The sequence below is a fragment of the Ailuropoda melanoleuca genome, chromosome 13, assembly GCF_002007445.2.
Source record: "Ailuropoda melanoleuca isolate Jingjing chromosome 13, ASM200744v2, whole genome shotgun sequence".
NCBI classification, from domain to species: Eukaryota; Metazoa; Chordata; class Mammalia; order Carnivora; family Ursidae; genus Ailuropoda; species Ailuropoda melanoleuca.
In genome coordinates, this window is record NC_048230.1 from 4,365,773 (window position 1) to 4,378,431 (window position 12,659).

A 12,659-nucleotide genomic window follows, 5' to 3' on the forward strand; every position below is an offset into this window, starting at 1 on the left:
CCTACCCCCACCTACCCCCACCTACCCCCACCGTGCCTGGAAGGAACGGCACGCTGAGGATGGCCCGCGCTGCTCACAGACCTGCCTTTTTCCCATCGTCCTAAGTGACTGGGGAAAGAAGGGAAACGAAATCCATTAGGACTGTCTGAGCTTTCAGAGGGAGAGATGCCAGTGAGGGGCGGGCAGAGGGCTTGTTCCGACAGAGGCCTGGCCCCTCTAGGTCTGTTCTGAACCAGTCTCAGAACCAAGGGCACCTTCAGAGCATCCACATTGTCTGCTCTTTTCCAGATACGTTATGGTGGCTGCCGGTGTCCCAACTCTGCACCTCCCCTCTGACGTAGGCCCGCTAGTGCAGAGGCTGAGGACAGCCCCCTGGCCAGAGTGGCCTGAGCTCAGACATCTTTCCTTCCTCTACACTGTGCCCCAAACTTGGTGTTCCCTCCCTCAGCTGCGTGGTTAGCAGTTTTGTGGGTCTGAGGTTGGCATCTGGCCTCCTGAATCCCTGCCTCTGCCCCATCTCCTGCCTCCAGATGGAGCTCAGCGGCCTGGCTGGGAAGGCATTCGGGCTTTGGGCTGGGGGAAGTCACAGGGACCTAGAAGCAAGGTGGAGCCAGCCTGGTAGGAGTCTCCTCCACCAGGGCCCCCACACAGGGGTCATTCCCTCCTCCTTAGTCTCTGGGTCCGGGGACTCTCGTTCAGACCACTTCTCGTCTGAGCCAGGAATGACTCTTGTCGTTTAACACGAGTTGAGTTATCTGGCTGTTTCTGTCCACCCTGTAACCAAGGCCATGATGGCACTCTCTTTAAACAGCCCAAGTGGAACACGTGACTGGTGACTGAGGCCAGGGTTTCCCCGCTCCAGGGAGACTATTCATTCTTGAAGTTGTCACTGGACGATTTTGACTCCAGCACAGGCCAGCAGTCGCTCATGTCCTTCACCCCAGTGTTCCTGAACACACGGGAACTCTGCCTCCGAGGGGAGAAAGGTCCCTTGGAGGTTTTGCTCCTGTGCTTTTGATGCTGAGTCTCCTGCCCTGACCTGCCAGTGACTTCTTTGTCTGCTTCCTCAGGTTAAAGAGGAGGACAAAACTCTGCCGAAGCCTGGCCCTCCTGGCAAGGAGGAAGGGGCTGTAAGTGCATCTCTGAGCACCCCCTGTGTGTGTGCCCGGGTGGGGGTGCCTGCCAGCCCTAGCCTAGTCCTCGAGGCAGGTCCCCGGAGCAGGCAGGCATGGTGGGGTGCCCCTTCCTGTCTGGGGCGGCCAGAGGGGATGCCACCACCGAGGCAGAAAGTGCAGCATGTGTGATGCCAACTTGGGGTGTGCGGAGGAGATGGGAACCCAGAGGCACTTCGGAGACCTCCCCCAGCCCCCTCACTTTAGTTTTGACCTATAGTTCTTGCTTCCTGAACCCTTGGGGGGCCAGAGAGGCCTAGTTGGGCAAACTCTGAGATTGGGGAGCACCAAATGAGAGCTCAGCTGTTGGGACTTTTCATCCTGCTCTGGGTGGCACAGGACCAGCGCGGGGACGGGTTTCACTGCAGCTGTTCTATCTCTTCCCAAGACCCCGTCAGCTGCTCGCTGCAGGTGACCCAGGGGCCGGCTCTAGCTGCTCAGGGCCCCCAGCTTCACCCCCAGGTCATTCGGCCTTGAGATAGGGACCCTGAGTAAAGCAGGACTCGTTTCAGGCAAGAGAGAGGAGACAGTTCCAGAATAGCCAGGTCTAAAGGTGTGGAGTTGGTAGAGGACTGTGGTTGGCATAGGGTGTGGGAGTGCCAGGGGCTTTGGGCCAGAGCTGGGTCACAAGGCAGCTCCGTGCTTCGTTACCCCGGATGGTGCCTGTCCCAGCTCCCCCACTTCCTTGGATGGAAGGTTCGATCAGCCAGACATTGTGGCTTCCACCTGATCTATAGTTAATCCTGCAAGGGGAAGTGTTTGAGATATGTGGGGGGGAGGGGCCTCGGAGTATCCAGTTAGTTTGCGAAAAATCACACGTGAAGCGCCTAGAGGACTTCCTGGCACGCAGTAAACACTGTACAAGTGTCAGCGGTTACCGTCATCATTGCCACCATCTTCAGCTGCGGGGGGATGGGAGGAAGGCCAGGAGGGGGAGAGGGAGGGGCTGGGAGCCCGCAGCTGGGGCCACTAGCCAGCTCCAAGTGCCCTGGCATGCCATGGAGCACTCTTGATCCAAGAGGTTGAGGAAGAGGCACCTTCAAGCCCTCCTCTCCCCACCCCTGCAGCAGAGCTACCCGCAGCTGAGGTGACTTGGCTCAGCTCCACTCAGGATGTGAGGCAACCTCTCCCTGTGGCAGCCAGAGGTCTGCCCACTCTGAGCGTCTCTCTGCGTCCAAGCAGAGATGATAGCTAGACTTGCAGGGCTCAGAGCCCAGGTGCATCCTGGAAGCAAGGTCGTTGTTTTGGGGAACAGGGATTCAAGCATGGCCCCCGAGTGGCAGGGCATTGCCTGACCAGCAAGGAGCCCCCCCGCAGGGTTGACCTTGCTTACCCAGACAATGTGGCTGGCTTTGCAGAAAACACTGCCCTGCTATTAGCCAGCCTGGCTTTCCCCAGTGGCTGTCCCTTGGGACCGTAGGCAGTTGCCACCAGTGTTGGGGGAAGGGTGGGTGCCTCAGGCAAAGTGTGCCAGCGTACTCCAGTCAGGTGCCCAGAGCCTGGGAGGCTGGCTGAGCCAGGGCCCCAGCTCTAGAGTGGAGATCTATGGTCACTTCAGCGCTTGGCCCTCCGTGGGCCCCAGCTGCCTCCTCTTCATCCTCTTATCTGTACGCATACTCTGGGGGCTAGGAGGCCTCCAGCCCTGGAGAGGTTTGCAGGAGGAAAACTGCAAAGAGACTGGCAGAAGGCAGGCCAAGGTGGGAGCTTCCCGGGCCCACACTGGTCTCCATAGCCCCTGAGAGTGTGGGTGAGGGGTAGACAATGGCCACAAGCCAGAGAAGCAGGAGGGAAGGAGCTTGGTGCATCCCGGGGCCAGGAATTGCTCCCTGACCACTGGTTTTGCCGGGATGGGCAGGTTTGGGGTCCGACTGCCCAGAAAGCACAGTGAAAGACCGGGTACCACAGAGCCAGGAAGCCCCAGAATGAGGCCTAGGATGGATGGCAGGACTTGGTGGTTTGGCCTCTCCATGCTCCCTTTCAGGTGTGTTTGGGCTCACCTGGGTTGGTACTTGGTTGCTGCCCTGATGTAGGCCAGTGACTCTGGGACACCTCAGGCACGCTGTGCTGGCATCTCACGCCCTGTGCTAAGGCTGGGGATAGACAGCAGGTGACACCACTACCTGGCTTGTGCTTTGTGAGGGAGAGAAGCCAAACTTGTAGATGCAGTTGTCCTATCTGGAAGATGGACTGAGGGCTTCCTGGTGTAGCCTCTCGGAGCTCTGGATGAATGGAAGGTCTGTCCCAGGGCAAGGTGTGAGGTCGCACCTCTCACTTCATCTGCACGGGGTGGGCAGGGACTCAAGGGCTGGTGCTAATGTCTGCCTGTATTTGTGTGACTGCAGCCAGAGGGCAGCCCAAAGGACAACAGTGGCCCATCTAGGAGTCCTCAGCCTCCCACCAGCCCTGTACCCTCAGAGACGTCCCAGAGAGCCAAGAGCCCTGCACCCACACTCGCCATGAATGGCCCGGGGGCTGCCTCCGCAGAAGGCCCAAGTGAGGAGGCCCAGGGCCTGTCCCGGAAGAGAGTGGCAAATGCAGTTAGGAAGGTGGTGAGCAAGGTGCTGCCTGGCGAGGAGCCTGGGAGTGCCAAGGAGCCTTCAAGCAGAGGGATCAGATCCCCTGAGCACCCAGCTCGAGGCAAGAGGGGAGAAAAGGCGGCGCCTGGTCCCAAGCCACCACCTCCTCCACCTCCCCTGCCTCCCCCCGCCCCACTTAAGCCTGACGCAAAGGAGGCCGCCAAGGATGAGCTCTCTGTGGGTCTCCGGAGCCTGATGTCTCGGGGCAAGGGCAAGGACCACAAGCCCCGGGGCAGGCAGTCTCCGGGGAAGGGGGAGAAGCCTTCCAGCCAGGAGCCAGGCTCCTCAAGGAAGCCAGGCTCCCCAGCCAAACCTGAAATCCCCGAGAAGCAGTGTTCCCCAGCCCCACCGGAAGAGCTGGTGGCCCCAGCCTCCGCCGGCCCGATGTCAAACCCCCCTGGATTGCAGCAGTCCACGTCACCGGCCCCTGGCGTGCAGCAGGAGGTACCCGAGTGTGTCACTAACCTCCCGTGCCCCTGACCACTCTTGTGTGACAGCCAGGCACCCTCGCAGCCAGCTTCCCCACGCCTCGTCAACACACCCGCACGGCTGAGACGCTGGGCCCGGCCAGGTGCCAATGGCGGAGCTGCATGGCTTTCCTCAACCGGGTGCCAGAGCCCGTGGTGGCCTCTGCGCTGGGACGGGCCCCGCTAACCAGCATGCGGCTGTTCCTCAACACTCTTGCATGGGGCTGGGGCCTCTTCCCAGGCTGTGTGGTGTTGGCCGGAGGCTCCGGATCCCAAGCAGTGGTTCAGAGTCTTAGCAGATAAGCGCTAGGGTAGAGAGAGAATTTCTGGAGTTGGGTGACCCGTGGTCACCTCCCCAGCCACTCACCCTGTGTGGGATCTCAGCAAGGTCCCATCACTGAGCCTTCATCTGCCAAGCAGGGACGGGACAGGTCTCTAATCCCTTCTCTGAAGCCCTTGGGGCCAGACGTGTTTTGGAAGTTAGTGATTTTTGTATTTTAGAAAGTCCTACATAATAAGCAGCAACCTGTAACCAAACATAAGTATTTTCACAGCAAAATCTATGACCGTTCACACTGCAGGGGGATAGACTACAAACAGGTTTTGCCACCAAAATAGTTGAGAAAAGATCTTTTGTTTGGGGGAGGTTTTGGATTTTGGAATTGCAAATGAGGGATAATCCCAGCTTTGAAGGGCTGCTGTGAAGATGAGGAATGGTACCCACTCTGAGCCCAGTCCCTGGCATGGTGGGTGCTCCACAAATGGTAGCATGGATAGTGATGCTAGTAACGGCACTTTTAATGCCACCATTGCCATCACTACCTTCTTCCAGCCTGGCCGGCAGTTCCCTCTAGCAGCAGGACTCTTGAGGAGCCCTATGCCTGGGTGGCAAATGTGCACAGTGGGCCCCCTTTGGATCTGGGGCCCCATCTGTCCACAAAGTACCCTCTAGGTGGGACAGGAGGCTGAGAGGCAGAGGGAAGGACCTTGGAAGGTGATGCCTACATGGCTGGTCCTTTGGTCAGGGACAGTTCTCTCCAAACTTCCCCATTTTATGGAGACTTCTGAGGCCTCATGAGGTTTGGCAGGGGAGGAGTCAAGTTTCACCACTGTTTCTCTGAGGCTGTTGCATGCTCTTCTGGCTGGAAGGGTGGGGGGTAGGGCACAGCCTAGAGGCCCTCCCTGACTGCTACCTCCTGGGATTCCTAAGGTCCCAGAACCTGCCTTGTTCCCTACTCTGTTCTTCCTGGATTTTGCAGAACTTAGAGAAGAGCAGACTGCAGACTTCCCAGCCCTGCTGGTCTGCTCTGAATCAGGGAAGTCACCTCCTGGCACCCAGGAGTTGGCAAGGGGCATTTTGGCCTGACGGGCAGGCCATGAGGGAAACGGTCAGCCCCTGAGTAGAACCTGTAAGTAGCCAGAGAGTGTCATGTGCCTGTTCCCGGGCCTGGCTACCCTCCCTCTGGCTCTCTGTCTCTCTCACCAGGGTGGAATTGGGGGCTGAGATGTGCCCTGACCTGGAGTTCACCCACCTGTCACCTGGGCCTGGGCTGGGGAAATAGGGCCATCCCGGTGCTGGAGTGGTTAGGACTATTAGAAGGAAGAACCCCAGAATTTCCAGGCACCTGTTCTTTTTTTCTCATCCGATAAACTTTAAAAACTCACGTTGATGCCTGGCTTGCCTCCCTGACCCTACTTCACTTGCCCACTGGGTCCTAGCAGCTCCCTAAGCCAGAAGCTTGGCATGCTGTACCCCCACTCCCCCCCAACCCCAGGCCGGGACTAATGGTGGTTTAACCTCTAGGCAGGAGCTGCCCCTGAGGTCCGGCTGACCCCCGCAGAGGAGGCCCAGCAGCGGCTTGAGAGGATCTTCACAGCTTCTGTAATGCCACCTCTCGTGTATGGTTCCCCAGGCCCTGGTGCTCCTCCTGGCAGGCAGACTGGGGGTGTCCGGGGGGCGGGGGGGAGCATCCAACTATGGAAGGATGGCCTCATGGCAGTGTGGGGGCCCTCACATGGCCTTCTCACCTGAAGAAATAAGAGAAGGGCTCTGTGGAGGGTCTGAGCAGTGAGGCCTGTCCCTCCAGGGGGCCCAGAGCCCTGTGCCCATGGGAGGGAACCCCTCTTGGCTGAGGATCCAGCCCCTTCTCTGGCCCCATTCTCTTGCCCTAGAGGACATGGCTTAGTGCCAGGGCCTGGTGGGTGGTGAGGCAGGGAGCTCACTCTCCCCTCTTTTGATACACTGGCTCTTCAGACAGATTGGGGCCTTTTAACTCCCTGCTTATTCCTTATAGGCCAGGTCCAAGGCCTGACTGACTCCACTTCTCCTTCAGAAAGGTCTTTAATAATCAGACAGATTATTAAAGTCTGGCCACAGGGTCTGCCCACAGGGTCAAGTCTGGCCACAGGGTCTGCCCACAGTCCTTTGGTTCACGGGCAGGTGGACCCGGTGGCGTGGTGCCTCTGCTCGCCGTGGAGCGATGTGCCTGTCTGCGAGCGGTGCAGGGTACAGTGGGGGATTGAGGAAGGGGTCCTGGACTTGGGGCTGCTAGTGGTCCTGTTCTGTGAGACATGCTCTATGATGTTCTGCGCAGGGGTGACAGCTCTGAAGGACAGCCCTTGGCACTGGGGGTGGCACCTTTATGTGTGTTTGGAGACCAGGGACAGCCCCATTCTGGGGTCTGCTGGCTACAGGGGAGTCAGGTTGACCAATGCCCTGGAGATAAGGCCAGAGCCATGCACGGGGCCAGGCCCTGGGTGTAGGGAGGTGGCCTGACCTGGCAAGCTCATAGAAGAGCTTAGTTCAGGATGCACGGGTTGTCCCACCCAGGGGAGACTGTGGCCGGAGACAAAGAGGCACACTCCTGCCCAGGCCACAATGAACGACTTAGTGGAGCGTCTTCTCTGAGACATCTGATGATAACAGGTGTCTCTTCGGCAAGCTGGGCCTCTCCTTCCGGGTCTGGCCTCTCCTGGACAGGGCACAGTTCATCTGCCCATCCTGGCACTTGAGTCCTTCCAACCTCCGCCCTGCACCCCGGGCAGCCAGAGAGAGCCCACCCACCTGGCCCAGAGTACTTGCTGAAGGGAACATGCCAACGGTCTGCTTGTCTTCACCCCTCTTTCTCTCTCTCTCTCTCTGTTCTTTGCTTCCTGCTGGCAGCTGGACCCTGAGGCCGCCTCTCCTGCCCACAGCCAGGTAGGGTGCTCCTGCCCCCCTCAGGAGCCCTCCGCTTCCTCCAGCGACCACCCGCCACCCCTGGTCCGTACCTGGGCTGGCGTCTGTGCTCGGGCCTCGTGCTGGAGTGTAAGACCTCTTTCCCCCTCTGGCTCCCACCCTGTGTCTGGGGGGATCCTTGGAAGAGGCAGTGCCAGAAGTTTGAGATGGGGCAGTTCTGTGTCAGGCCCCTGGGGAATGTCTAGACGGGGTGTCACCACTCGAGTTTGGCCTTGTGGCACATGGTTTTTAATCACTGGAGCCCAAGGGCCTGGCAAGAGTACTGGTTTCTAGGTGTTTCGATTCTGCTCACTCTGGGTAGAGAAAGCTGAAAGGCTGAGCCCCTCCCACCTCCCACCCTCTTGCCCTAGCCTGAAGATGTGGCATTCTCTGGCTCCACCTGCTGGCCAGTGTGGGAAACCTATCTTTGAATTCATTCTAAAGGATTGATTCTATGCCAGGACCCTTTGATGTCCCCTCGTTTGTTAGGTTCCAAACACCTGACCCACAAAACGTGTCCATTCAAGACAAAGGTTTTCACCTGTATCATGTGATTTGAGGAAAAAAAACAATGTGGATTTTTACAAAGTTACATTTCTTCAAATAATAAAGAAATTAGCTTTTTTAAATTTTTGTTTTTATTTTATTTAAGATTATTTTAGAGAGAAAGAGTAGAGCGAGAGTGAGAGAGCACAAGCAGGGCCAGGGGCAGAGGAAGAAGCAGGCTCCCCAATGAGTGAGAAGCCCGACGCAGGGCTCGATTCCAGGACTCTGGGGTCACGACCCAGGTGGAAGGCAGATGCCTAACCGCTGAGCCACCCAGACACCCACCCCTGTTTTTTTTTTTTTAATGTCTTCATTTAACAATTTAAAGTATTGCCAGCCCCATAGCGATCATCCTGTTTGAAGGGTGGTTTCACTGGTCATGATTCCCAGAGCCCGGGGGCCACGTGTAGTCCAGGCTTCTCTCTCGAGCAGGGAAGGGCCATCAGCAAGGGAGAGGGAGTTACCTGAACCCCGGATCCAACCTGGGAACAGAACCTGGATCTCTTTTTCTTTCAGCTCCAAGAAACGTGACAAAGAAAAGACTTATTATGTTTCCTTGTCCTTCCCGATCCCTCACCCAGGGGCTCAGTGACACAAAGCAGTGTCTGCGCCTCGGCCTCAGGTCCCCTCTCAGAGACTGACGGTAGCTCACAGCCACTCCAGTGCCCATCCATGTGGCACGCGAGCCTTTGCTGTACCCTTCCCCGCCCCCCTTACGTATCTGGCCGTGCTGTTTCATGCCCTTGCGTGGCCTTCGCCTGTCCTTCCGAGGAGGCCTGAAGGAGGAGTGGGGAGGCTGGCACACACATCCAGTGCAGTGTCCTCTGTGGGGGAAGGCCGGGCCGAGGCTAGGACTCAGGACACACACACCATGTTGTAGCCCAGAGTCCTCCGTAGACACTTCTCTCCTCAGGTCTTGAGGAAGTGCCCTTTCCCAGCTTGGTGAAGGAGGGCCTGTTAGTCGGCTGAAGGCAGAAGCTGGTCATAAGAGGTCATAGTAGCTGTGGGCGGTGGCCCAACGGGCAGTGTGTGGGCTCAGGACACCGACCCTGCGGGCTCCACGGGGAGGTGGGGAAGAGGGTGGCTGAAGCTAGAACCTGGTTTGCTTTCTTGTGGTCTGGTCTCTTCTGGGCTCGAGTTCTGAGTGTCCCCGTCTTCCAGATCCTCAAGGCTGGCATGGTCCCTAACTGTGTCCTCGTCCTCAGGGCTCCTCAGGACCACCCCCATCCCCTGCTTCCCCACCTTCTTCCTCTGACACCTCTATGTCTCCTGTTCTGTATCTGCCCCCCCACTACCCCCCTTACCCAGTGGCTCATCTGGAAGCACTTCCCCTCACGTGTCTCCTCTCTCCTGACTCTGTTTTCCAGAGCAAGGACTGACTATGTATTCCCCCCCTCCCTGCCCCGATAGGTGAAGACAGAAGAGCAGATTGCCGCTGAGGAGGCCTGGTATGAGACAGAGAAGGTGTGGCTGGTCCATAAGGAAGGCTTCTCACTGGGTGAGTCTGGGGAGGCCCAGGGGACAGATGCCTGGGCCTCTCAGTTTTCGGGGCTGGATGTACCATCTGGGTCCGGTGGGGCCTGGGTGGTGAGTGAGGAGAGGCTAGGGACATAGTGGGGAGGAGGCAAGACCACAAAGGGCCCAAAGAGGGTGGCCAAGGTTCCCAGGCCTGTGTCTGATGGTCTGTCCCTGCTCTGTAGGCAGTCAGCTCAAATCTGAGGAGCTCAGCGCGCCGGAAGGGAAGGTGCGCGTGAAGCTAGACCACGACGGTGCCATCTTGGATGTGGATGAGGACGATGTGGAGAAGGTTTGCAGGTGGAGGGCACAGGAAGTGGGCTGGGCAGGGCAGGCCTGTCCACTGGCAGGGCGGGCAAGTTCTGCTTCTTCAGTGCCTGCCTGCCTGTCCTGTCACACAGGCTAATGCTCCCTCCTGCGACCGTCTAGAAGATCTGGCTTCGCTGGTATACCTCAATGAGTCCAGCGTCCTCCACACACTGCGCCAGCGCTATGGTGCCAGCCTGCTGCACACATACGCCGGCCCCAGCCTGCTCGTCCTCAGCCCCCGCGGGGCCCCCGCTGTGTACTCCGAGAAGGTGCGGTGACCCCAGGCTACCATGCTGCCTCGTGGACCCAGCCGTGTACTGCCTACCCCACCTTCCCTGGCTCTGCCCTTTCCCCTTGGCTTCCCGCTGGGCTCCTGTCCACTCTCGCAGTTGACCTTGGGAAGAGGAGTCATTTCAGGGGGTGAGAACAGGAGGCCCTCCCCCCTAACCTCTAACAGAGGCCAGGATTGGGCTAGAATCTGCATTTCCATGCATGGCCTCGGCCCCCCTGCAGTGAAAGGCCCAGAAACGTGGACCTTGGGAGTAAGGGGTGTCCAAGTGGGACCAGCTAAGAGCCTTACCTCCTCCCTCCATCCCCCTCACACCCAAGGTGATGCACATGTTCAAGGGGTGTCGGCGGGAGGACATGGCACCCCACATCTATGCCGTGGCCCAGACCGCGTACAGGGCAATGCTGATGAGCCGCCAGGACCAGTCTGTCATCCTCCTGGGAGGCAGCGGCAGCGGCAAGACCACTAGCTGCCAGCATCTGGTGCAGTACCTGGCCACCATCGCGGGCACCAGCGGGAACAAGGTGTTCTCCGGTGAGATAGGACTCCTGGAAAACCCGAGAGGGGGTGGGGACGGAAGTGCCTCGTAGGTGCCACCTTTTTTCTCCCTGGCTTCTCTGTGCCCCTCAAAACCCCTCTGTCCCGGGCAATCTGGCAGCAGTAACTCCGAGCCTGCGTGCTGGGGGAATAGGCCTGCGCTGGGTGTCTGGAGGCTTTCCTGATGGCCCCGGCCTGTCTTTTGCAGTGGAGAAGTGGCAGGCTCTGTACAGCCTTCTGGAAGCCTTTGGGAACAGCCCCACCATCATGAACGGCAACGCTACCCGCTTCTCCCAGATCCTCTCCCTGGACTTCGACCAAGCTGGCCAGGTGGCCTCAGCCTCCATCCAGGTGCGGGACCTTCAGGGTAGTAAGAGATCAGCTGCCTGGATTCAGGCCCTAGAAACTAGGCTCCCTCCTGCGCCTCATTTTCCTGGGATTCTACCCCAACAACAGGGACCCTGTCTCTAGCAGGGCTGGTTGGCTCCACTCCGGACCTTCACCTTTCTGCCCCACCCCCACCGTGTCTTCTGTCCCCCAAGCCTTCTGCGCCCCCTGCCTCCTGCCCTGGCTGGGGCATGGCTCAGCTTCCTGCCCACCCCTGGGGTTGGCTGCACCCTACTTCTGGGGCCCTGGCCCTGTGTTCAGGGGCTTCTCTCAGGCTAATTTCACCCAGGTTAAGACTGACTTGTCAGTAAAGTAAAGTCCAGCCGAGGCTGATCCCCTTCCAGGCTAGATGAAACATCTCACTATGAAGTGCCCAGCTCCCTAAGAAGTCTGTGCTAGGGGGCCTGGGCAGGGCAGCAGGGCCCCTCCGGGAGCTGGGCCTGTCTTCTTCCTCCTGGCGCTGGCCTCTGGTGGAGAGTGAGCGGCAGCCACTTGTTCCCAGGGGCCAGTTCTTTCTGGCGTGGGGTGGGAGGAGCTTGACCCGGCGACACCCTCTTTGCCCATACCCTCCCGTGCTGTAGACGATGCTTCTGGAGAAGCTGCGTGTGGCTCGACGCCCAGCCGGTGAGGCCACGTTCAATGTCTTCTACTATCTGCTGGCCTGTGGGGATGGCACCCTCAGGTGAGATGGGGCCAAGGAAATTGGGAGGAGGGGTGCTCTGGACTCCAGCTCACTAATGGCTCTTGGATCTTGTCATCCCATCCCCTCTGTTTATCGTACGCTTGCCACATATGAGGCTCCAAGGTGACGGGACGGTGAGCTGACGGGAGCTCCCAAGCCCCAGGCATAGAATTGACCCTCCGGGACCTTGCTAGGACCTCTGCTATCCCCAAAACCAGGTCTGCAGAGGAAAGCAGGGCAAGATGCGGATGCTCAGGGACTTGCCTGTAGTCGCACGGCTAGTGTGGGGCTAAGCGGTTGTTGGAGTCCACGCTGGAGCCGAAAGCCCCGAGCCTTTTTCAGCGCCCTCCAGGCTGGCCCTCCCTGCTCCCTAGCATGGTTCGTCTGCCAGGCTCTTCCCTTTGGACCTTCAGACTTGCTGTCTTTGTTCTGTGGAAAAAGGATAAATAATAAGGCTGAGCAAGCAGCCCTGGGACATTATCCTCCTTAGTTCTTGTCTCTGAGAGCATGGTCTCTGTCCTGGCTAGACTCACGCTGCCCTCTTTCAGGGGTCTGGCTGACACTTTCACCAGAGCATCTCCGGTGACCTGTCCTAGGGAGGCTAGTGCTCTGACCAGGCGTCCAGGCCAATTAGGGAAGGCAGCAGCGGCTGGCCTGATAGCAGGGCATGATGGGCAGACAGAACTCAGAGTCTGGAAGTTGGATCCGTCTGTCTCCACCCTGGTAGGGAGATGGCCCTTGGCATGGGGACCAAGCACTGTGCTGATGCCTCATTTGTACCCCTAGGACAGAGCTCCACTTGAACCACTTGGCAGAGAACAATGTGTTTGGGATTGTGCCACTGGCCAAGGTGAGGGGCCTGTGGGGCCGGGGTTGGCAGTCCTGGGCCTTGGGAGCAGGGGCCGCTTCAAGCAGCCTGGAGCGCCCCGGAGCGCCCCCTGGGAGGAGCAGGAGCCCGACTC

General features: G+C 58.8%; 1 protein-coding gene across 17 annotated transcripts in view; it reads left to right on the top strand.

Moving 5' to 3' along the window:
- The window catches only part of MYO18A (myosin XVIIIA), an 84,869-nt gene that overhangs the window by 29,502 nt on the left and 42,708 nt on the right, over window positions 1–12,659 (top strand). For 5 of the 17 annotated variants that reach the window (XM_034641158.1, XM_034641159.1, XM_034641165.1 and 2 more), the window contains 7 exons: window positions 9,389–9,476; window positions 9,679–9,785; window positions 9,895–10,071; window positions 10,412–10,625; window positions 10,837–10,979; window positions 11,597–11,697; window positions 12,484–12,547. In XM_034641158.1, the coding sequence (XP_034497049.1) occupies window positions 9,389–9,476; window positions 9,679–9,785; window positions 9,895–10,071; window positions 10,412–10,625; window positions 10,837–10,979; window positions 11,597–11,697; window positions 12,484–12,547 (894 nt within the window). Of the gene's footprint in view, window positions 1–3,514; window positions 4,193–6,019; window positions 6,098–7,378; window positions 7,523–9,388; window positions 9,477–9,678; window positions 9,786–9,894; window positions 10,072–10,411; window positions 10,626–10,836; window positions 10,980–11,596; window positions 11,698–12,483; window positions 12,548–12,659 lie in introns of all 17 variants that reach the window. The other 12 variants (XM_034641160.1, XM_034641152.1, XM_034641153.1 and 9 more) reach the window with 5 other exon arrangements.